At 36.0% G+C, this 24,997-nt stretch overlaps 1 protein-coding gene across 6 annotated transcripts; it reads left to right on the plus strand.

Annotated features, from left to right (window-relative positions):
- The first annotated feature begins 1,915 nt into the window (after positions 1-1,915).
- Positions 1,916-23,897, plus strand: mdh1aa (malate dehydrogenase 1Aa, NAD (soluble)). 6 transcript variants are annotated; one of them, NM_001316925.1, is made up of 9 exons: positions 10,031-10,147; positions 10,707-10,805; positions 12,883-12,979; positions 16,775-16,950; positions 18,085-18,207; positions 19,083-19,259; positions 20,468-20,581; positions 20,715-20,804; positions 23,464-23,897. In NM_001316925.1, the coding sequence occupies exons 1-9, from the start codon at positions 10,145-10,147 to the stop codon at positions 23,647-23,649; spliced, it is 1,065 nt and encodes a 354-aa protein (NP_001303854.1). In that variant the 5' UTR covers positions 10,031-10,144; the 3' UTR covers positions 23,650-23,897. The 6 variants fall into 5 exon arrangements, 5 of the variants coding, with proteins under 5 accessions (NP_001296452.1, XP_073782593.1, NP_001303854.1 ...); NM_001309523.2 differs by lacking the exon at positions 10,031-10,147 and adding an exon at positions 1,916-2,319; XM_073926492.1 differs by lacking the exon at positions 10,031-10,147 and adding an exon at positions 1,996-2,319 and having other exon boundaries at positions 20,715-20,920; positions 22,907-23,894.
- Positions 23,898-24,997: the final 1,100 nt, after the last annotated feature.

Here is a 24,997-nt window from a genome sequence, read left to right on the forward strand (position 1 = left end):
TTAGTTTGCTAGATATTCAGCTTAAAGTGTCTTTTACTGTACATGTTAACTAGGCAAGTTAGATTAATTAGACAGGTTATTGGACAACAGTGGTTTGTTCTGTCGGGAATTGAAACGTTCTGAAGGGGGCTAACAATGTAAAATCTTTATTATGTTTTATTTCAATTCAAAGTAAAATTAGTAACTATATGATCCCGGACGAGCCCCCATATTTCTTATAGTAGAGATCAAATAAAGCATTCATTCATTCATTTTCTTTTCGCTTATGCCTTTATTAATCTGGGGTCACCACAGTGGAATGAACCGCCAACTTATCCAGCACATGTTTTACGCAGCGGATGCCCTTCCAGCTGCAACCCATCTCTGGGAAACATCCATACACTACGGACAATTTAGCCTACCCAATCCGCCTCTACTGCATGTCTTTGGACTTGTGAGGGAAAGCGGAGCACCCGGAGGAAACCCACGCGGATGTTGGGAGAACATGCAAAATCCACACAGAAACGCCAACTGAACCAGCCGAGGCTTGAACCAGCGACCTTCTTGCTGTGAGGCGACAGCACTACCTACTGCGCCACTGCGTCGCCCACAATAAAGTATACAACCTATAATTTACTCAATTGCAAGGTCAGGGTTTAGCAGTGATTTATGCATTGCATTCTTACAATGTTGCTAACTCGTTCAAGACATCTCATGAACACATTAATGGTTAAAATGCTTTGGTAATTGCCAGCTGAATGCAAGCCTGCAAGCCAAAGAGAGTAATGAACTGATTATTTTGCAGCAGTTATAAAATATATATATAGGTGAAGCCCAAATCATTAGTCGTCTTGTTAAATTTTAATTCTGTTTGAAATATTGCCCAGTCTGTTAACAGAGTTTTTACACATGTAAACATAACAGTTTTTAAAAGTAACTTCTAATAACAAATTTATTTTGTCTTTTCCATGATGACAGTACATAATATTTTAATAGTTATTTTGCAAGATATTCGGCTAAAAGTGCCTTATTCAGGCTTAACTAGGTTAATTAAGCAAGTCATTGGACAACAGTTGAATTTTAAAAAAACATCTTAGGGGGGCTAACAATATAAAAATAATAAATAAATAAATGTGTTATGTTTTATTTTAAACCAAACTAAAATCTATAACTAAATGATCCCGGACGAGCCCCCATAAATAATCATAAGATGCAACTGTCCCATGGTAGGTCACGGTATAATGACAAATGGCAAATTTGAAATCCAATTTTACTATTCAGATTCATATTTAACGTACTTTTTACAGTCTTGTAGTAAATTCAAATGTAGTACATACTCGAGTATAGCAGGTGATTTCTGATGCAGCCTAATAAGAGGGGTGTGGTTAAGAATATTTTGGCTGAACTGACTGACGTCAACAGTGAAGCACCGCCAATCCAAATGCTGAAGCAAATGGCCAAAACTTGATTGAACATTAGCATGTTTTTATCAGTGAGTTGACTTGCACAGATTATTTGTTTACTCATAAAGAATAACAATGTGGTTAAAAAAACCTCTCAATTCTGATTTCACACTGACTTTAATATTGTCTGTATTACAGACATTTTTTCATCATTTGCTCTCGCAGTCATGTCGTATTAATCATTGAACCCCTACTTTTTATCTAATGAATGTCAATGGTGAGACGACCGTTTGGTTACCATTATCAACATTCCTCAATGTTGTGAATTGGGTGAACTATCCCTTTAAGAAATGATGGGGACTTTAAAATGTACCGCAAAGTCGGGAAGGCCTTGGCTATCCGATAGCATTCAATCAACCAATCAGTCAGTCAATAAATAAATAAAAGCAATGAGCCTCAATGAAATGTCTTGCTCACTGCGTTAATAGAATAGGCTATTAAACCACTTGTCTTTGTGTGCTCGTGGAAATGTGGAAACCTGAAGCTCTATGAGGGATGTTTTATCCTCTCAGCTCGGCGTTGCAGCATCAATCCCACACTGACGTCACCCCCCAAATTTCGCATCCCGCAATAGCTCATTCATTTATTTAGCCTTGTGATCAGAAATGGCGGAAAGATTACTCGATGTCGAGCTATTTATGTCTCCTAAAGCTCATTAGGTGTGAACGGCTGACGGTGAAACGAGGAAATTAAGCGGCTCTTGCGCGTCTCCGGAGCTCGGGTTACCGCGCGCACCTCTCTGCGTCTGAGCGCGTCCCAAAACACTGCATTCGAGGGGGGAAACACACTCCGTCGGACACTTCGAGGGACACACTGCTTGAAAATGTTGACCCTGCTGTCGGCTATGTACTTGGTGGTGCGCACGGCTTCGGCGCAGGTAAGACGCCTCTCCTTGACAACGGAGGCGTAAATGCAGCATAAAATGCAGTACGAACGTACGCGGTATTTATTTTGTTTGCGTCAAAATATCTGAGGATTTTACCCAAGCGTGCACATTTCACCATATGCTTGATCAAACAAGGGATTTCTTGCTTGCAAAATGGTTGTTGTGTTTTGGAATGTGGTCATTAGCTGGTCGGGCTATCAACCAGGGTTTATATTGGTCATTGGGTGGTCTAGAATTGGTTCAGTCTGGTCATTAATCTGACAAACCAATTTGGACAGGCGTTAATCGGACAAATTTAGGGCTCTCAGGCCAGTTTTAGATACTGCACACCAACAAAATGTTGGGTTATATTTGGTCAAATATAGCTAACCTAAACCACAAAGCCAGTCATTAGTGTTGATTTATGGATATTGAGATTTCTGCATTATCTGAAAGCTTTCCTTTGTCTGGATATGACAATATTTGGGTAAAATACATGTAAAAATCATCTAAGGGTTCAAACATATCAAAACACTGAGAAAATCACCTTTAGTTTAAAGTGTCCAAACTAAGTTCCAAACAATGTACATTACAAACCAAAAAAAAAGAGTTTTGAGAGGAAAACTTAGATAATACACTTATGATTTTTGATATAAAAGAAAAGTGGATATTTTGACCGGTATTGTGCATTTTAGCTATTGCTAAAAACAAAAACAAAAAATGCTACCAGTGCAATTCGAGTTTTGGATTACAAATTTAAATAACAAACATTTAACTCAGATGTTGGTTTTGCCTATATTTTACCCCAGAATTATTATTAGTCATTTTTTTGTAACTGTTTGCATCAAAATATCTCAGGATTTCATCCTAGCGTCCACATTTCGCCATAAAACAAGTGATTGCAAAACGGTTGTTGTGCTTTGGAATGTGGTCATTAGCTGGTCGAATAATGCAGGATATCAACCAGGGTTTATATTGGTCATTGGGTGGTCTAGAATGGGTTTAGTCTGGTCATTAATCTGACAAACCAATTTAGACCGGCGTTAATCTGACAAATTTAGGGCTCTCAGGCTGGTTTTAGATAACTGCACACAAAATTTTTTTGGGTTATTTGGTCAAATGTAGCTAACCTGGACCTCAAAGCCAGTCATTAGTGTTGATATTTGGATATTGAGATTTATGCATTATCTGAAAGCTTACCTTTGATAGGATATGACAATATTTGGCTGAGATATCATCGAATCTGAGGGTTATAACATATCAAAACTCCAACTTAAGTTCTAAACAATGTAAATTACTAACCAAAAAGTTAATTTTTTGGTGTATTTACAGTGGGAAATGTACTTAATATACTAATGATTTTTGGTATAAAAGAAAAATGGATAATTTTGACTAATGTCACACATTTTTAGCTATTGCTAAAAACAAAAACAGGCTACTAGTGCAAATGTTGCATCACAAATTTAAATAACAAACATTTAACCCAGAGTTTGGTTTTGTCCCTATTTTACCCCAAAAATTTTAATAGTTATTTTTTTGTACCTGTTTGGTCAACATATCTGAGGATTTTGTCTTAGCATTCACATTTTGTCATATGCTTAATAAAACAAGTGATTTGTTGCTTGCAAAATGGTTGTTGTGTTATGGAATGTGGTCATTGGCTGGTCGAATCATATAGGCTATCAAACAGGGTCTATATTGGTCATTGGGTGGTCTATATTTGGTTCTGACTGGTCATTAATACAATTAAACCAATTTGAACAGGCATTAATCAGACATATTTAGGGCTCTCATGCTAGTTTTGGATACTGCACACCAAAAAAATGTTGGGTTATGATTGGTCAGATATAGCTAATGTGAATCTGAACCACAAAGCCAGTCATTATTGTTGATATTTGGATATTGAGATTTATGCATTACCTGAAAGCTTTCCTTTGTTAGGATATGACAATTTTTGGCTGAGATATCATCGAATCTGAGGGTTCTAACCTATAAAAACACTGAGAAAATGGCCTTTAGTTTAAAGTGTTCAAATTAAGTTCCAAACAATGTACATTACTAACCAAAAACTGAGTTTTAGTATATTTGCAGTAGGGAAATGTACTTAACACACTAATAATTTTGGTATAAAAGAAACATGGATATTTTTGACCTATATAAATGCATTGTTAGCTATTGCTAAAAACAAAAATATGCTACCAGTGCAATTCAAGTTTTGGATCACAAATATAAATTACAAACATTTAACCCAGAGGTTGGTTTTGTCCATATTTTATCCCAAAATTGTGTTAACCCAGCATTTTCCTCCAGTGTGGTGAACCAAATATAAACCATTGTGGACCTCTTAGAAACCAGCTGTAGTGTATTCAGAAACATTTGTCTCATTCATAATGCACGTCTTGAAAACTTAGTACGGCAGGAGGGCAGAGACCTCATTGATGATTAATTCACGGGGCTTTGGCAAGCAGAGTCCAGCACCATGGATAGCTCTCGCTCCGGTCTGGATCTCCATATGGACACACACACACCCTTTCACAGGCATTATGTAATGTTAAGTTGCCTGAAGTGCCGAACAGGAGCAAATGTCTGCATCAGTCTTTCTTTAGCACTGTACTGTGAGCAGCTCTGAGCTTTAAACACACAGAGAAATGCAGAGAGAGACTCTTTTGGATTGTAAAAGGCTCATTTAGCCTGAAGGAGAAAAGAGAATAGAAGAGCCAAGTTTTTTAGAGGATTTTCACACCTGAAATGGTTAATCCAGGGTAATTTTTCAATCTTGGGTTAGTGTAATTATGAATTTTCCTAATGGACAAAATTCAGCCAGAGTTGACACTGTAGAAGTCTAGTTGTCAGGCTTTTTATTAGAGTGGACATTTCTCAACTATACATTGTGTAAAAAATATTCTTAAACTATCAGTTTTTCGTATTTTGTGATTTGTGTTTTGATTTTTCCCTGTTTATTTATGCTTTTTCTTTGCATTATGGGACCTTGATCTTTCTTCTAACAACTTTTAACCTTGAAAAGTTCAGAAAAGTGACTTTAATGAACTTTTTTAATAGTTTAAAGTGAAATATTGGTCTGGGTTTGTGTTGTATATTTCTGTATACTGACTTATTTATCTTTTTATTATACATTATATTATTTCAAACTACTAAAACAGTCAATAAAAGTCACTTTGTTATACATTAGAGTTAAATTTGCAATATCAAAAGTCAACTAAGCAGAGATCAACATCCTATAATGCAATTCACAACCATAAATAAACAGAAAACACGTGTGAATCACTTTAAAGCACATTATAGTCTTGTCCATTTTCTTACATGCGAGTGTTCAACTATGTCCAGTGTTATAATTTTTTTTGGTATAGATTGATTTAGCATCACAATCCAGGGTTGACAATGATCTAATTCTGAGTGTCCTTTAATAGTTAATCAATAATAGCCTGTTGTTCAAAAGCTTAAGCTAAAGACAGATATTAAATGTTTTGGACTGTTAAAAATCCTGTGAAGTAAATCTGAGAAGTTCTTCATGAACATAGTTTGTCCTGCACGAATGCAAACAGAAATCTCAATTTCCTGCAGGTACATATGATAAATCCTACTGGGATACAAAATTAATTCCTGTAATGTACTTCTGTAAGGACATGGTGGTTAGCACTGTCGCCTCACAGCAAGAAGGTCTCTAGTTTGAGCCAGTTGGCATTTCTGTGTGGAGTTTGCATGTTCTCCCCGTGTTCGCGTGGATTTCCTTCGGGTGCTCCGGTTTCCCCCACAGTCCAAAGACATGCGGTACAGATGAATTGGGTAGGCTAAATTGTCCGTAGTGAATGTGTGTGAACGAGTGTGTATGAATGTTTCCCTGTGATGGGTTGCAGCTGGAAGGGCATCCGCTGTGTAAAACATACTAGATAAATTGGCGGTTCATTCCGCTGTGGCGACCCCAGGTTATAAAGGGACTAAACCGAAAAGAAAATGAAGATAATATTTAAACGGTAAGTTTTACAATCTGAGCTCTATATATTTAATGAGGGGTAAAACATATAATGCAATGCAGTACGACAACAATGAATAGAAGAGAGATGAATACACAGACAATCCTTAAAAGATTAATGTATGATAGGTGATGCATTTTAACATACGTTAATCAAGTAAATCTAAGTTGATTCAGTTGAGTAAATCTTAAAATATTACTAACAATAATGTAAAAATCTATCTAATGTTTACTTCAGAAACATCTGTGATGACTTTAAAGCAACTATTCTACTTAGTTATTAGCTAAAATGTAGTGAATTTAACAAAGATTCTGTTTTTCAGGTTTTTTTATTTTTCTATTTTAGGGCCGTAGAAATTAAAGTTCACCCAAATATGAAAACTCTGTCATCATTTACTCATCTTCCTGTTGTTGCAAACCTGTTTGAGCTCATTTCTTCTGTTGAACACAAAGGAAGATATTCTGAGTAATATCATAGAAAAAAACAGCCATTGATTTCCATTGTATTTTTAGTCCCTACTATGGATGTACTTTGGGTACAGTGGGTACATTTTATTGGTCTTGTTATTATGTATTAATGTAATTTTGTTTTGTCTTCGATGGACCCCAGGAAGAATAGCCACTTCCTTGGTTGTGGCTAATAGGGGTCCTGATAAATAAATAAATGGCTGCTTTTTTCCAACATTCTTCAAAATATCTTGTTTTGTGTTCAATAGTAAAGAAATTGAGACATGTTTAGAACCACTTAAGTGAGAAATGGTGAAGAAATGTACATTTTTGGGGTGAACTGTCACTTTAATGTGTCAAAAAGGGTTAAAAACACAACAAAGAGGACTACAGAAGTGAAAGCACATGATCAAAATGACCTTGCTGCTCTTTTTTGAGGATATGCTCGTGATCTCCATGGTTCCTGTTCAGCTAGAAAGGACATTGTAAATTAGTGACAGTGGTTCATGAATTAAAGGGATAGTTCACCCATAAAATAAAAATCTCTCACCATTTACTCAACCTTCAGTTGTCGCAAACCTGTTTGTGTGTTATGTTTGGGTATTTTAAAAATGCTAGAAACCTGTAACCATTGACTTTTATAGTAAGAAAAAAATACTTTATAAGTCAATGGGTACATTTTTCTAAATATTTTCTTTTGTGTTCAACAGAGAAAACACACCAAGCAGGTTTTCGACAGCTGAAGTTTGAGAAAATTCTGTTGAAAACAAAAGAAGATATTTTGAAAAATGTTGGAAACCTGTAACCTATGACCTTCATGATATCTTTTCCTACTATGAAAGTCAATGGTTACATGTTTCAAAAGGTTTGTTGTTCAAACATGTTTTTTTCTGTTGAACACAAAAGAAGATATTTTGCAAAACGTTAGAAATGTGTAACCATTGACTTAGTATTTTTTTACTATGTATGTAAGATAGTGGGTTAGAATGTAAGTCAGTGGGTTTAAAAACCTGTAACCATTGACTTTCATAGTAGAAAAAAGTACTATGGAAGTCAATGGTTACAGGTTTCTAACATTTTTCAAAATATCTTCTTTTGTGTTCAACAGAAAAACCACACTCAAACATGTTTGCTACAACTGAGGGTTGTTGTTATCGAACACAATAATTTTTAAACCTGTAACCATTGACTTCCTTATTGACTTCCTTATGTAACCCGCCGGTCCTACACCACCCAACCCACTCCGAGCTGGGATCGAACTGGTGACCTTCAGCATGGGAGTCAGTGGCTCTAACAAGGAGGCTAAAGACCATGGCCTCTAGCGCACCTTTAGAGGTCAGAGGAGTGAGGTTTACCTGCACAGCACTTACTAGCTGGCCTCCGTTACACTTAGTAAGAAAAAAGAAAACAATGGAATCAATGGTTACAGGTTTCTAACATTTATTAAAATATCTTCTTTTGTGTTCAACCGAAAAGAAAACATGTTTGAACACAACAAATGTTGAAACCTGTAACTGACTAAAACACTGACTGTCATAGAAAAAATACTATGGAAGTCTATAGTTACAGGTTTCTAACATTTTTCAAAATATCTTCTTTTGTGTTCAACAGGAAAAAACACTCAAACATGTTTGCGACAACTAAAGGTTGTGTAAAATAATGAGTAATTATTTTTGTTGTTGTTGTTGAACACAAACATTTTAGAAACCTGTAACCATTGACTTCTTTAATATGAAAAATAAACTACTGAAATCAATGGTTCTAATATTTTTTTAAATATCTTAATTTGTGTTCAAAAGAAGAAAGAAACTTATTAAGGTGGTTTGGAAACACTTGAGGGTGAATACATTTTTATTTTGGGGTGATTTATCCCTTAAATACTTGCAAAGTGAAATTATGTCTCTAAAATTGTTTGGTATCACACAATTGAGAGTTTATGCTACTCTGTGCTAACAGAAGTAGAGCTAAATTAGGAATTTTCACACTAAATCCAACATGAATGAGCTTGTTTTATAAAAACTAAGTGTCTTTACGCTTGGTAATTGTTTATTTATAGTAGTAGTAGGAGTGAAAATGCTTCTGTTGTGAATTTTAATGGGATAGTTTCCTCACAAATGAACATTTGATCTTCATTTATTCACCCTCAAGCCATTCACGATGTTGTTGACTTTCTGCAGTAGAAGATTAAAGAAGGGTTTTATCTGAAACTGCTCCTTCTTGATTAAAGTCAGTAGTTACTGGTGCTTGCGAGTCAAGTAAACACATACAGCCATAACTCATTTAATTCCTGATGATACACTGAAGTGAAACAGCCATTTATGCAAGAAACTGAACATTATTTACATTATTACTTGTTTGTTTACAACAAGGATTCAAATGTTGTATTGAATGTAATCGTCTACATCTTAATAAATAAATATCAGGCATATTTTCACTTTTAGTTGATCTATTATGCTAAATGCTGTCTGTTAATATGGTTTGCAAAATCTATTTCAAAATTATATTTAACATCTGCTGATTTCTATAACAGATGCACAAGCAAAACATGATAGTTGTGCTATCCAGCATGATTTGAAAACGTACACAAAATCTTGTTGTGCTCCAGAGCAAGTTGCGCTAAAATAGGCCGCAAGACTCTGCAGCGGCCTCTTACTGCTGTATTTGTCCTGTTAATGTCATCTGAAGGTTGATCCAACATGATATCAACACTTGAGCAGGATATATTGTTATTAGTAGTATTAATGTACAGCTTAGAGTATATTCTGTGACCCAGCTAATACAATTAGTATATTTAGTAAATATGTATATTTTTATTATTATTGTGTCTTGAACATACGACCAATATTTAACACGTTTTTTAGTGTATATATATTTTCCAAAATATATGAGGATTTGTTTAGAGGCTACACAGTTTGATGTCGTCAGGATGACGTTGAAAGTGTTTACAATAGATGCTTATTTGTTCATTCAAACGACATAACTTTAAAGTTAATCAGTTTAAATGAGATATTACAGGTGATTTAAACATATATAGTTAATATATTTGAATTCATAAACTAATCAAGTCTTCAAATCTGTCATTATATACTCGGTAAAAGTTTCCGAAGTCGACCTTTATTCGTTTTTTTAAAGGTTTTTGTTCCTTATATGGCAGTGCAGTGGGCGTGTAAAGTGGGATGCCTACAGAGAGGGTGGTCATGGGAAATGAAGTTCTTTTAGTTCGCTGGGTGTATGCAGAGAGCGGCGAAATCAACTACATATCCCAGTGTGCAGCATTTTCGTGTCAGTGAAAGCGTATGACATTTCCATACAAGAATAGAGGTGACCCTCCGTTCGGTCTGAGTGGCAGAGCAGCACATCTTTGGCGCACATCTCAACCTGCACAATCAGACCCGAATCATGGTGAGACTCTCAGCCCTCCATTTTAGTCCAGCACAATGTTTTAGCGTAATTCATGCTGGGAGATGCTTATGCACAACGTGAGCGGATTGTTTAATTGAAACACTTTTGGGTGAGATTTGGGAATTGAAATGGATGTGAAATGTTTGTTTAGCAGCCACGTAATGTTAAATCAAAGGGATTCTTTTTAAGAAATGTTTTTGAAGTGTTTTAAAAACGACCTTTTCCGTGTAAATGTGATTGTAACTATGGGATGCCATATTTTGCACCCATTTGCGCTATTTTGTCTTGTGAATACTTAAGGACGGAAATTTACGTCGAAGTTCGCGCACATAATGACGTCTCCATCGTTACAGTGCGTGTCGTCGAGCTGAGCATCAGTTGCATCACCCTTTCATTCATTCATTGAGGAATTTCGCAGAAAGCGTCATAAATAAACGCTCAAATCTGAATTTTATGATATAATCTTTGATATAAGTACTCATTTCGGACACTAGGCCTTTGTAGTGATAAATAGGTCACGCTGTTCACGGCATTGACTGTGTGTGTTGTTTTTTTGCAGGCCGAACCGATCCGTGTTTTGGTGACTGGCGCCGCCGGACAGATCGCCTATTCTCTGCTCTACAGCATCGCTAAAGGAGATGTGTTCGGCAAGGACCAGGTGAGACTGTCTGAGACCCCCCCCTGTCTTATTGCATAACAGGACATTGAAGGGGGAAATAAACCCGCAAGTGGAGCAAACTGGATTTTAAATCATGCATCAGTGTTATGTAACTAAGCATGTGTGATTAAAATATGCGTCTCACTGTGATGCGAGTCTGCTCAGAATAAAAGTCGCGCAGTCACTGTTCCTGCACTATATTTAGCTTACTGTGTGTATGCATGTATCACTTTGTTGTTATTTTGAGATTGCCATCAACTGATAATTAGAAACAGGCAAATATGAGTTATTTTTGATTGCAGAAACATCATGGATCTCTAAATATTGGTCGTAAACAATCCATCAAACATTTTGTTAGGATTGAAGAAAAGTTGGTTTTATAGTCTCACATTCGTTCATATTTGAACAGTGATTATTGTTTACAGGGTGCCTGTGGGGTCTTAAAATGTCTTAATGAGCCCATATTATACATTTAAAAGGTTCATGTTTTGGATTTAAGGGTCTCCAACAACATGTTAATCTGTCAAAAAACACTTTTCGTGGTCTTATAATATGCATTTATTTTTACCTAATTATCCCAGCGACTCGCATATGATTCGTGCAGCGATTTCATTTTTTTCCCGAATCCCTCCTTAGCACGATGCTTATCCGCGCTGATTGAACCGATGACGGTCGAGAGCGTTCAGAGCGAGACAGAAAGAAATGTCCACCATGGCTTATCAACAATATTGAAGTAGTCAGAGTGCAGAGTGTATGTGGGAGCATACCTGCCAACACTCCCGTTTTTTTCGGGAGTCGCCCGTATTTCAGATCCATCTCCCGCCACCCTCCCATTTAATTATTTCTCCCAGAAAAAACTCCTGTAATTTTAACCATCCCCCTCATCAGCATTTTTGTATGGTCTATGAAACCCCTGGGTCGCCAACATTTGTATAGGATCTGATCGTCTGATCGCAGCGGCGGCCCAAAACATGCTTCATAGTAGTTACTAACACCCCAGTACACAATACCCGTTTCTCAACAGTGTTATTATTCAGACACCTCATTCCCAAACCAACCCCCCCCCCCCCCCCCACACACACACACACATTTTGTATTAATCCACACAGTGGCAAAAATTACATTATCAAGTAGAAAGTCTGAATATGTGAAATATAAACCAACTTTACCCCAATTTTGTTAGGCTGTAATACTTGTATCACTGTGAGGAACTTATTTTGTGTTGAAAACCTTTTTAAGCAAGGTAAGTTTGGAGCATTGTTGAGTGGTTTTCTCTGGAGAGCGAAAATTTTATTAATAGACAATATTGAAGTGGTTTAAATTGTAAAGGTTTATTTAAACAAAAAAAAAGTTTATGCATTTATAAAATGCATAGATGCAGCATTACATAGTCTAATCTTTAGTCTATTGCAAGGTGCATTCATGAAGAATGAGTTATTTTAGTTAAGTTACAACAATGTTTTTAGAGAGAAATGGTTGTGAATTGCTAAATCTTATATGTATAGTTGCTAAAATTGCTTGTATTTAATTGCTAAAATATATATAAATGCAATGTAACATGGTCTAATCTTTAGTCTATTACGAGATGCAGTCATGATGGATATTAAGTTACTTTAAATGATATCTGTAATATAACTGGATGTGTTTATAGATACAGGCTTGTGAGTTGCTAAATCTTGTAAAATTATAAAAGCGATGTATATGGAAACAAAATTAAATGCAAATGGCTGCTTGAAGATCACAAATAACCTTTGTGAGATTAAAAATAAAATGGGTTTGATGGAATTGAATTGATATAAATATGGAAATGAAACCACATTCTTATTTGTACCTGTTAATGTATTAAATTCATATTCATGATCCTATTTAAAAGAATACAAACTTCTTGCTAACCAAATGGGAAAACTTCATGACTTGCTGCATAATTATAATATGTTTAGCCTGAAATGCAAAATAAGTCATGTGGAGTGTACTGCTCGGCTAATTAAAATTGCATGCCTGTTGTTTATACATTCCGAATGTGCTGCGCTGTGGCTGATTGCATTACATGCATGTCTCTGTCTGCCTCCTCACTCAGCCAATCATCTTGGTGCTCCTGGATATCACTCCCATGCTGCCGGTGCTGGATGGAGTCGTCATGGAGCTGCAGGATTGTGCTCTTCCTCTTCTGAGAGGTGAGGAATTAGCTACTGCTCTCCATTTATGGCCAGATACTGTAGGGTAACAAAAAAACACAGTTAACTAATATTAATCATCATTCTTCCCTGGTTGGTTTATTACATTAAGAATTGGAACTATTTGAAAGTATTCTAGCTTTTATGCATTTTTTTTTTCAAATATGCAAATGAGTACTGTTTTATTTGAGCTAATTTGCATACATTTTCTAGCACAGAATCAAATATTGGATGATGTATTTTCTAAAATTAGTGTCATATCTATTTTTACTCCACCATAATTTAAAATCTGTTCAATATCTTACTTTTTATTCCACCGTAATTCAGAATACACTGCAAAAAGCCAGATTAAATTTAAAATAGCAAATGAGCACTTTCATTTGATTTGAGATAATTTGCATACATTTTCTAGCACAAAAATCAAACATTGGATGATGTCATGTTTAAAATTTGTGCCATATCCTTTTTATTACACCATAATTTAAAGTTTGTCGTGTCAAATCACTTTTTTCATTCATAATTAAATTCGTGTCATATCCCTGTTTATTCCACCATAATTCAGAAAACACTGTAAACAGCCAGATAAAAACAACACTAATGTAAATGTGCAAATAAGCACTACTTCATTAAATTTGAGCTTATGTGTGTGAATGAGTGTGTATGAATGTTTCCCAGTGATGGGTTGCAGCTGGAAGGGCATCTGCTGCGTAAAACATACGCTGGATAAGTTGGCGGTTCATCCCGCTGTGGCAACTCCTGATGAATAAAGGGACTAAGCTGAATGAATAAATTAATATTTCAAATTTGTGTCATTTTCCTTTCTATTCCACTATAATTTCAAATCTCTTTTTTTTTCTAATCCTTTTTTCACCAGTTCAAAATTCACGCCATATCCCTATTTTCATTATAATTTAAAATTCGGTCACGTCTTATGGGTGTTTTCACACCTGAATTATTTAGTTCATTTGAATCGCACAAGAGTTCATTTTCCCTCTCAGTGCGGTTTGTTTGGGCAGGTGTGAATGTAACATTTGCATTCAAGTGCGCACCAAAAGTGGACCAAAAAAGCGCACCAAGACCTTCTTGAAGAGGAGCGGTTTGTTTGTAGTGAGAATATGATCCAAACTAAAACCGCAAAAAGTACTGCACCTTTTTTGTCTAATCCAGCTGCCGTAGTCTGATGCGCTGTCTCATCTTATGGGGTGTGGAGGTAAAATATTTGTTGACTGCAAGAGAGAGGGAAAACATTACCTGATGTATCGTTGGTAATATTTCCGAGAGATGACCATGTCGCAGTTTAATTAATTCATGCCTCCTCCTAACGCCTTCACCGTTTGCGATGCATTAAAACATTGTTTTGCAGCTGCGCTTCATTCTTGAAATGTATAGTTTGTCTAAAGTCATTTATACAAACTATATAGTATACTATGAGCAGGGATACAATCAGCCAGCGCAGTCGTCCCTCCATAGTAAAAAGCGACATTTAGTGTCTGCCGGTTTGTATATTTGCGGGAGTTTCATTGACATTTTCCTGCACGTTAATTCTGACTAATCGAAAAGCAGTTTAGAAAATACGTTCAACAACATCTAGCCAATGAGTGATGTGGATTTTGTCACATGACTGCCTTTAGGACCAAATGAACCGTACCACAGATGTGAAAGCACCCAGATTTTTTTATTACTATAATTTAAAATTCATTCTGTCCCTTTTTTCCACCATAATTGAGAGCACTACAAACTGCAAGATTTAGTATATAATCTGGCAAATTATATATCAACACATTTCTCTGTAAAAAAAAAAAAAAAACCTCAGAATATATTGATATGAATAAAACTGTAAAGTTGTATGTAAGAGCTGCTAATGTGGAGATTTATGACTTCCAGGAGAAAGAACTCATTAAAAAAAACTGTAAAGTATGTATTATAATTCAAAAAAACTTTCAAGAGCATTTGGGATGTTCGGTTTTCGCCTGGGTGAAAAAAACACTATGAATAGCCAAAAGAAAACACAAATGTAAATGTCAAATTGACAGATGCTTGAAGAAACTGTGTTTTAGTCTGCAGTATCTTGGCTTATTTAATAATGTTGAACTGGATGTACACTTAAATGACGCTTAAGACTACCTATTTGAACTTGGGCTTGATTTATTTCTAGCCCACATCTGGACTGTATTAAAATGCAGAAGAGCTAGCATGACTGTGCAGAACAGATCTGACAGAAAGCAGTCTGTGTTAGGCTGTACTTGTGGAGCAGGGAGGAGTAACCCTCTCCGGCTGCCCGTATTGGCTCGTAACATGAACTAGTCATGATCCAATGAGAAACGTGATGGTGCTACAACAATGCAGGAGGAGTCCAAAGAACATCTTGCATCACTGAAGTTGAGCTTTGGTTGAAGTCCACTGATTAATATCTCTGTACTAGCACTTACGCTGAGGATTATCAATGAAATTTGTCGCTTTAGAAAACACACACACAGCGCAGATAAATGATTTATGGTCGGCGATGATGAGATGAAAGTGTCAGGAGATAATCCGTGTCAGCACATGATCCTGAGGGAGAATAGACGTGGGTGCAAGTGTTAATGTGGCAGCGTTTCGCAATGCTGTACCTGTTTGCATGAGCAGGTTATGCGAGTTCATTATTTCGGTCGATTGCATTTCTTAAAAGGATAGTTCACCCAAAAAGGAAATTTCTGCCATTTACTCATCCTCCACTGCAGGGCTGTGGAAGTCTATTCCTGGAGGGTCGGAGCCCTGCAGTGTTTAGTTTTAACCCAGCTTCAACACTCCTGTCTGTGGGTATCAAACAAGCCTGACGGACTCGATTAGTTTGATCAGGTGTGTTTAATTAGGGTTGGAACTAAACTGTGCAGAGCTGCGGCTCTCCAGGAACTGGCTTTGACACGTGCTCCGGTCTCTTTGTTCTGATGAGCACAAATGATGATATACTGGAGAAAAAAAACAGCCATTGACTTTATTGTATTTATTTATTTATTTATTTATTTTTCTACAATGAATGACAATAGGTGTTTTTTTTTCCCCAAACGTTCTTCAAAATATCTTTTGTTTTTGGGCAGCAGAAGAAAGACATTTATAAATGTTTAGAAATGTTCATTTTTGGGTGAACTGTCACTTTAATTGCATGAGCAATTAGGTTTATCTGGATTTATGATTGATATTTATGTATTTGATTGAAATGTAATGTTTGTTTTGTTCTGCGTGACATTTCTTCGAGATATTAAATAATCATGTTGTCATTTAGAGCAGGGGTTTCCAAACTTTTCAGCCCCCAAGATAACAATGTCAGAGACTCCCGATTTCGGAAGTGGCTGTAATCATACAAACATTGCACGCAACGGTTCACACACACACACACTAATAGGCCTATATAAACGGGAGAATATTGACAATATAAAGTGCATATAATCTGTTTTTGAACCTGAACCACAAAACAGTTAGTTTAAGAAATTTAATTTAAAAAAATAAGACCTATACATCTAAAACTGAATAAATAAGGTTCCACTGGTGTTTGGTTTGTTGTGATAAGATAATATTTGGCTGAGATGCAACTATTTGCAAGCTAAGAGTTTTAAAAAAATCTAAATAAAGTTGTCCAAGTTAATTTTTTAGCAATGCATGTAATGAATCAAAAATTAAGTTTAAAATATAACAGAAAGACCTTTACAAAACATTCTGATGGAAGATGATCTCTACTTGATATGCTAATCAAGACTTCCTGGTCCTAGACTTATGGTCCTCATTCACACGTTCATTGTGTGCCTTCCTCTTCCACAGAGGTGATTCCCACTGATAAGGTTGAGGTGGGCTTCAAGGATCTTGATGCTGCCATCTTGGTGGGCTCTATGCCCAGAAAAGAGGGCATGGAGAGGAAGGACCTGCTGAAGGCCAACGTGGCCATTTTTAAAACCCAAGGTGAAGCACTGGAGAAGTATGCCAAGAAGACCGTCAAGGTAAGCATAAAAAAACAAATGATGAAACTTGTGCTCTTTGGGTTACTGTGTAGTAACCAATAATATAACATTTGTTTTTAAAAAAAAAAATGATTTTCTAATTGAATGAATCAATCTCTTGTTAATCTGTAATTTCACTAAACAATATTGGGAATTTTATGTTATTGGTGGGGATTGGGGGGAATTTTTAGCATATAACCTGAACAGCTGTATTTAAAGGTGCTGACACTTCTAAAGCATAAAAAATATAACATGTTTGCAGATATTTAGAAAACCTGCTAAGTCAACATTTTTGTTTATCTGAAAAACATTGCTGAAGTCTCATATTCTGCTTTGTGCGTTATGTGCCAGAACATCTGTCTTTGTCTTGGTTCTTTTAATCTGCCCAATGTCAGTTTAGCCAATTATATTTCAGCACCCTGGGTTGCCTTCATGGAAAATCATGCATTTCATTCAGTCATGAAGGCTCTTATAACAAATCCATGACTTAAAATGCGACCTCTGGTGGACAGTAGCAGACACTGAAATGAGAAGCAGATTCAGAGTTCCACATGAGGTGGTTATTAATTAGCAAATATTATGAGTGTAATAATTTAAAGAATCTTTGTTGGGTGATTATTGTTTGAGTTTGTCAAAGTAAAAATCTGTAATAAAGCAAGATTATATAAAGTTAAAGACCATTTTAACCCTCCTGTGAAATGTGATTTAACATATAACCTTTATTTTAATAAGTAAAAAAAAAGTTAATTGATTTAACTATTATTTAAATTTTCTAAGATTTTTTATCTTTGCCATGATAACAGTACATAAAGTTTGACTAGATATTTTTCAAGATAATAGTATTCAGCTTAAAGTGACATTTAAAGGTTCAACTAGGTTAATTAGGGTAACTATGCAAGTTAGGGTGATTAGGCAAGCTCTGTAGCCAATCAAAACAAAGAAAATTCTTAATATTACGATCTCAAATAAATATTCCAGCCAAAGTTAAAGGCTTTTCTCCAGAAGAAAAATGTGATATTGATAGGGAAATATTTAACCATTTTCCTGTTCTTTTTAACATCACTTTGTTTCTGTATATGAATGCATTATATATTTGTAAAAACTGTTTGCTTTATCTTTTCTTTTTTTAAATAGGTGCTAGTTGTCGGGAACCCAGCCAACACCAACTGCTTGATTGCCTCCAAATCCGCTCCCTCCATTCCTAAGGAGAACTTCTCCTGCCTGACCCGTCTGGACCACAACAGGGCTCGCTCTCAGGTCCGAAACCACCGCCTTCCTCATTCACCTTCAGTGTTCGTTCTGCTTTAATGATGTGCTCTAACTCAGTCTTTTTGCTTTCCAGAGTTGCAGGTAACCAAAGCTTTTCTCTCAATGTCCCACATCTAGATAACATCTAGAGCAGTGGTTCCCAACCCGGCGGTCATTACCTCAATTAGGGGTCACCAAAGATTAATTAACGGGCACCAAACTCAGTCTAGTACAGTGTGTCTCAACCACGTTCCTGGAGGACCGGCTCATTAGCAGGGACTAAAAGAGCTGTAACTGGTGTGAATGACAAAAAGGGCATCCAAAACATGCAGTGTTGGTGAACATGGTTGAGAAACACTGCTCTAGTATGAAGTAAAGCCAATTTGGTGATAAACCAAATACCGCAAGGTTAAGATGACATTTTTTACGATAATTAATAGCATATTCATGTACAGTAATAATATATGTAAATTGTAAACATGTTAAGCAGTCGCAGCATTTGATTTGTGTTGTGTAAATGAAACTACATTTTCATTCTGACTGTCTGCCGTTTTTATTCAGACCACAGACTGGCTTAGACAAATGTGAAAGTTTAGACGGAGCTTTAGCGAATTGCATATTCATTTGCATTGTTTTAGGGGTTGATTTAGGATTTTGAGTGTTGAAATAAGGGCCCTGTTGATAAACGTTTGGAAACCACTGTTCTTGAGCAACCTTTTCTAGTAATGGACTAGATTGTAGACCATCAGATTGACTTTGACATTGCATATGATTGTCGTTTGTGGTATTAGAGGAGTTGTAGCTCTCCCTTTAGCTTTTGTTGTGGTACATTATGAAATGTACAGGCTTCTCTCTCATATGCAGTTTTTGCTCTGTGCCTGTAGGTGGCGATGCGTGTCGGTGTGCCCTCTGACAGTGTAAAGAACGTGACTATCTGGGGGAATCACTCCTCTACTCAGTACCCGGATGTGCACCATGCTATCGTGACCCGTAATGGGAAGGAGATCGCCGCTTTTGATGCTGTGAATGACGAAAGCTGGCTGAAGGGGGACTTTATCTCTGTAAGTCCAATGCCAGATGAGATGCTAATATAAAAAAAGGAAATTTCTCATTTGCTGTCTAATAAATTCTGCTTATGTTAGGATGGAATAATGCAATATTTTAGAGGTCCTGTTGGAAAGGACGATATCGATATGAGTCTCATTCACAGATGCATGTCTGGATTATTTTGTGTTTGTATGCACTTTTCAAAAAGGTCTCAATATTTTTTTGCACGCATGATTTGTGTGTGAGACCTAATGAAATTATTTGTTTTAATAAATGCTGAGCAAATAGCCTTAACTTTTTTTTTTTTTTTTTTCACCGCCAACATTTTTTAAAGATGTTATGAGTCATTTTTGATTATTTTCGCGTAAAATTGACGGCCCTCAGAATATTTTCTGCTATGAATATGAGTTTATTAAATTTAGTAGTAGTATTAATAATAATAATAATAAAGAATTCAGATAAAATATCATGACAATTTAAGGAAAGCGTTAATAATGCTAATAATGTTTATTATAAAATAAAAGCTGCAATTAAAAAATAATAAATGCTCTTGTAATGTAAAATCAAATTTCATCTTGTTTTTCTTATATTGTATTTAGTAAAAATAAAACTTTTATATAAATATTAGTAAAAATGTGAACTTTGATTCATGCATTAACTTGTATATCAATAAAAATAGTCACACATATTGATATATAATCACATAAATTTGGCCTAATTGGGGAGCCCTGCAATGTTTATTTTTATTTTTTTATATATTGTTTTATCTCATTTATTTATTTTATTTTAATTTATTTATTTTTATATATTATATTTATTTTATTTTTATGTTTATTTCATATTTATTTATTTTATTTTATTATATTTTTACTTTTTTCATTTTTATTTATTTTTTGTTTTTATATATTTAATTTTTTTGTTTTTATACATTTTATTTTATATTTATTTATTTTTTATTTTTATAAATTTTTTTATTTCATTATATTTTTATTATATTTTTTTCATTTTTCACTTAGTTTTTTTTTATTTATGTAATTATTTTATCATTTAAGAAAACAATATATTTAATTATTATTTCTTTTTTATTATTATTTTACAGGTAAAATCCAGCCATCTCTATAGGGATCCTTGTGATCTAATGAATATATTCTTGACCTCCTGTATCTTACATTGTAATTTTGTTGTCTAATTTCCTTTCTTTCTTCAATTTGTCCTTGATCAGACAGTGCAGCAGAGAGGTGCAGCCGTCATCAAGGCCAGAAAACTCTCAAGCGCAATGTCTGCTGCCAAAGCCATCTGTGACCACATGAGGGACATCTGGTTCGGCACTCCAGATGTGAGTTTGCCCCATGAACCATTTACAGATCCATCGACTGTCTAGATGTCCTAGTGGAAAGTTGAGTGTAGAGTTTGTTATGAACACAGAATATATTAATGCTAAATAATTACCTCAATGTCTCTCTGAACAGGGTGAATGGGTGTCTATGGGGATCTACTCTTCTGGCAATTCCTATGGAGTTCCTGATGACCTCATGTACTCCTTCCCTGTAAAGATCAAGGTTGGTTTTACTCGCTTTAAGGCCCTTTCACATCACAAACAATCAACATTAGCATCTGCTCTGATGCATAACATTATAAGAGCCCTGTCGCTTTAAAGCTAGCTGGATTCTGATTGGTTGCCAATAGCATTATCATTCATCAACTGTAAAAACAATTCTAGAAATTAAACAATGCAATTATTTTAGCTGTTATTGTTATGGTTGAGTCCAAAAGCATTGAGTATGTGACTTGTATTACCCTATAATTCCAGTTATGCAAGCATGTTTGTTTGTTTGGTATATTTTTTAAATATAATATTTTTTTAATTGCTGAATCCAACACAAAATCAAGAAAAAGTCTCGCAAAATTCTTAATTTAAACACAAAATAATTACAAAAAATTGAATAATCTCATAAAACACCCAATTAAAACCATACAATCTGTAGCAGCCCCATGGCATCAAAGAAGGCGGCAGAGAGTTCTCACTGATGCTTGCAGGGTGATTTATTTGAACAGTATGAAACACTGCAATGCTTCACTTGTCACCGAGTTGACAAGAACACCGTAAAACTACACAAACCGGAAAAAAAACACAGTGTAAACGATCACAAGAACGTAAAGCATAATATACACAGACATTCACAATACAAACACAGTGCACCATTCAAACACAGTGCACAATTCGATAAACAACATTAAAGGGCCATGAAACCCCCTCGTTTCAGCAGGGTGTTTTCACACCTCTACTTTGGAAAAAGTCAGAAAAGTGGGCGTGTCCAGCTCTGTTTAGGGGGGAGTGTCGGAGGAAGAAAAGTGGGATGGTGTGGGAGTGTCTATTTGTTCACGCGCGAGTTTCAGAGTCAAAATAAACACACGGTAGAAAGTGATGGTGTTTAACCTACATGGACATCTGTAGTCGAATTATTTGCCAAATTATTAAATGGTGGACTTTAACAGCAGTTTGGCTCTTTCATTCAGGGAATTCATTCATGCCTCTCGCGACAAACGAGATATTTGATTAGAGGAACTGCTTTAAGTGTGTATTTTTCATGCAATGTTTGATACCGCACGGCGAATGAGAGAAAAAAAACCCTCAGCATTTCCCGGAAACTTAGATGCACACGGCAGGTAGTGTCAGAAAGCCGCGTGTGTTATTCCGGTCACAAAATGCGGTAAAAACCCTACACGAGGTTAAAGTTTGGTTGTGGTGCTAACATGTTTACACTCGGTGCAATAGTTAACTTAGTTCGATACGAACAAACTGAATAAACAAAGAGCGCTGGTCGTTCACTTACCAAATCTGTAGAGACAGGACAATCACCAGCAACTAGAGCCGCGTCTTTATTAAGAGAAGACTACAAGCGAATCCGGATCTCAGCGTTTGCAGATGAGAACAGCTCTCAGGTAAACAATGTTCCTCCTTAGACACGTAAGTTATTGTTGTCGAGCGTCGCGTACACTGTTAATCCACACGTGACTCAAGCTGAGCTCTCACAGAGAGAAAATGAAAACGAAACTTAACGGCAGCAAACTATAAAAGCAACACTTCACGCTTGTTTTGCCAACACAACGTGGCGTCTCTGTTGTGTAAACACGGTGATAGTAATGAATATTAATGAAGTTGCACAATAGAGCGCGCTGATTGGTTTGAACCAAAGTTTACTCATGCATTAATGCATCACACTGTAAGACATAATAAGAAACACTCTGGCACAGACACCCAGTCTGCACGCTGGAATACACGCTATTATGTCATGACCGTGATGCAGCTTCAAAAATTCGTTTCAAACAGGAAGTACGAATTTACTTGAAATAATGCAAAAACAACCAATTTACACTTTTTAGTGAAATATAGGTGTCCTAATAGTGTTTTTAGCAGTGTGAGACACATATACGACTGTCAACAGCTCAAAAAATGTTTTGGTGTTTCGTGACCCTTTAAAGTACCAGCAAACAATTAAACAAACAAACAAACCTCGTTCCGCTTTGCCATAAAGGGGGAGCTAAATTGTTCTCATTCGTTTAGCTGCTGGAGTATGCTGCTCATATTTATTTTTAGCGTAAGACAACAAACACCTGTTACACACCGGCCAATGCTGATTATAAGGTGCTGGATGGGAAGCTACTAAACCCAAATTACTGAGCAATTTATAGGCGTTGCCCTCTAGTGGTGACTTAAGGATAGGGAGGGTGGTGGTCATTACACAATCAAATCATGATATTTTATAGTTTGCAATTAATTGTTTTACTTGACTTATAGACGTTGCTTACCCAACACACGTGATTTTTTGAGTGTCTCACCTGCCCCCTCACATTACATTATATTTTTTGTTTAACAACAGTAGGTTAATAGTTAATTTTTTTATTTTAATTTTTTTTTTGCACACCACTTTATAAACTGCAAGAGAAAACACATTACATTGGTTTAGAAGTCCCATTTTAATATTTAATTCAGAAATATTATAAGCATTTTCCCAAAATATGTCTCAAAATAAGAGTTGTCACCCAAAATCATTTCCTTTGCTAAAACCGAGAGAAATGTGTGGCCAAATCAAGACTCGAAATCCCCCCAGAGTGGATGAAAACATCCCCGACAGCACACAAGGGTTAATCTAATCGATGTCTCCATTATACTTTTTTCTCATCTTGAAAAACGCATCTGTGTGTCTCCTATAACAGAACAAGAGCTGGAAGGTGGTTGACGGCCTCTCCATCAACGATTTCTCCCGTGGAAAGATGGACGCCACGGCTGCCGAGCTGGTGGAGGAGAGAGACACGGCGCTCACCTTCCTCTCAGCGTGACTCCAGCACTCCACAAACACACGGCAGACGCTAGACTCAAACTTCCAGAGTTCCCGACTCTAAAGTCCTGTAGATTTCACAGCTGGCCGTGATCGAGTGTGTGGGTCTTCATGTCCTGTATGCGTGAGTGTATGAGTGTGTGTGTGTGTGTGTTACTAAACCAGAAACGTTCGCAATGTAACTTCCCTCTGCTTGGAGTGTTTGGGGCAACACCTGAAGGAGTTTATTTCCAATCTGAATCTTTACGCACAGTTGTCCTGACTAAAGAATCTTCTGTCATACAACAATAAACGACCATGTGGAAAACAGTTTTTTTTGTGTCATTCTTGTGCAAGATCTTGTCTCCATCTTTAGCTGTGAAGACCGGTTTTGTAGGAGTGGATTTATTTTCGTGACATATATAACCCCCCCACCGACAAAGGGTCCAGAATTTGCCATTGGTCCAGAATTTTTGCCACTATATTCTCAGTTGACCTATTTTGACTGCTACGTCATCATAAATTGTGGATCGAAGGTTAAGAAAACGCACAATATGACATTAGTGAAGTCAACTTTCACTATTGACCTACTGTTGTTAAACAAAAAAACATTTTACAAGTAGCCTAACTTTTATTCTGAATCTTGAACTAATTCTTGAGAGAAAAAATTGACCAATGAAAAGTTCCGAAGCACCAAAAGCAGCCTATTATAGTTCATTTTAATACTAATAGGCTGTGTATAAAAATCCTAAATCAAACCAAGTTGCTTATATAATGTGTCGGTGCTCTTTGTGCAAGGGATTCATCAGAATAAACATCAAAATCAGTCAAAGGCACTCAAAAAATGTGGAAAATAATAATAAAAAGCTTTCATTGACCCGGGTGTTCCTTAAAACTGCGGCTACATCTGGTTACCCTGATGAAGTCAAGTGCTATCAAAACGTGTAGGTGCAGTTTTAAGAAATTGCCATGTCAGTAGAGGCTTTTTAATATTTTTTTCCACATTTTCGAGTGCCTTAGACTGAATTTGCTGTTTAATTAGTCTGTTGTGAATTTTTAAGAGGGGCCAGAAGAAAATTGTGAAGCTCTTTTATATATATATATATATATATATATATATATATATATATATATTTGTTTATTATAAATCTTTAGGAAATATTTGGGTACATCAAAAATGGAGGATACAACAAGCTAATCCAGTTAAAAAAAATAGTGCTTAAAATGCCTTTTACTGCAGTATTTAAACATAATGAAATAGAAAATGAGGTGAATAACTGCAAAAAGTCCACATTTTGAGAAAAAAGAACCACCACTTTCACCAGGCTGACTACGGGCCTGTATTGCTATAATTAGCTGTAGGGGAAGTATTGCATTTAAAAGTTGTTTTCTACTATTAAATTAGGACTGGTTCAATGTTTGAAGGTGATCTT

The sequence above is a fragment of the Danio rerio genome, chromosome 1 (assembly GCF_049306965.1).
Source record: "Danio rerio strain Tuebingen ecotype United States chromosome 1, GRCz12tu, whole genome shotgun sequence".
Taxonomy (NCBI): domain Eukaryota; kingdom Metazoa; phylum Chordata; class Actinopteri; order Cypriniformes; family Danionidae; genus Danio; species Danio rerio.

Excerpts from the sequence above, each read along its gene's own strand:
- mdh1aa (NM_001309523.2), top strand. The coding sequence starts at position 2,266 with ATGTTGACCCTGCTGTCGGCTATGTACTTGGTGGTGCGCACGGCTTCG. Across the intron at positions 18,208-19,082 it reads ACAACAGGGCTCGCTCTCAG|GTGGCGATGCGTGTCGGTGT; the intron begins GTCCGAAACCAC and ends CTGTGCCTGTAG. Across the intron at positions 20,805-23,463 it reads CCTTCCCTGTAAAGATCAAG|AACAAGAGCTGGAAGGTGGT; the intron begins GTTGGTTTTACT and ends CTCCTATAACAG.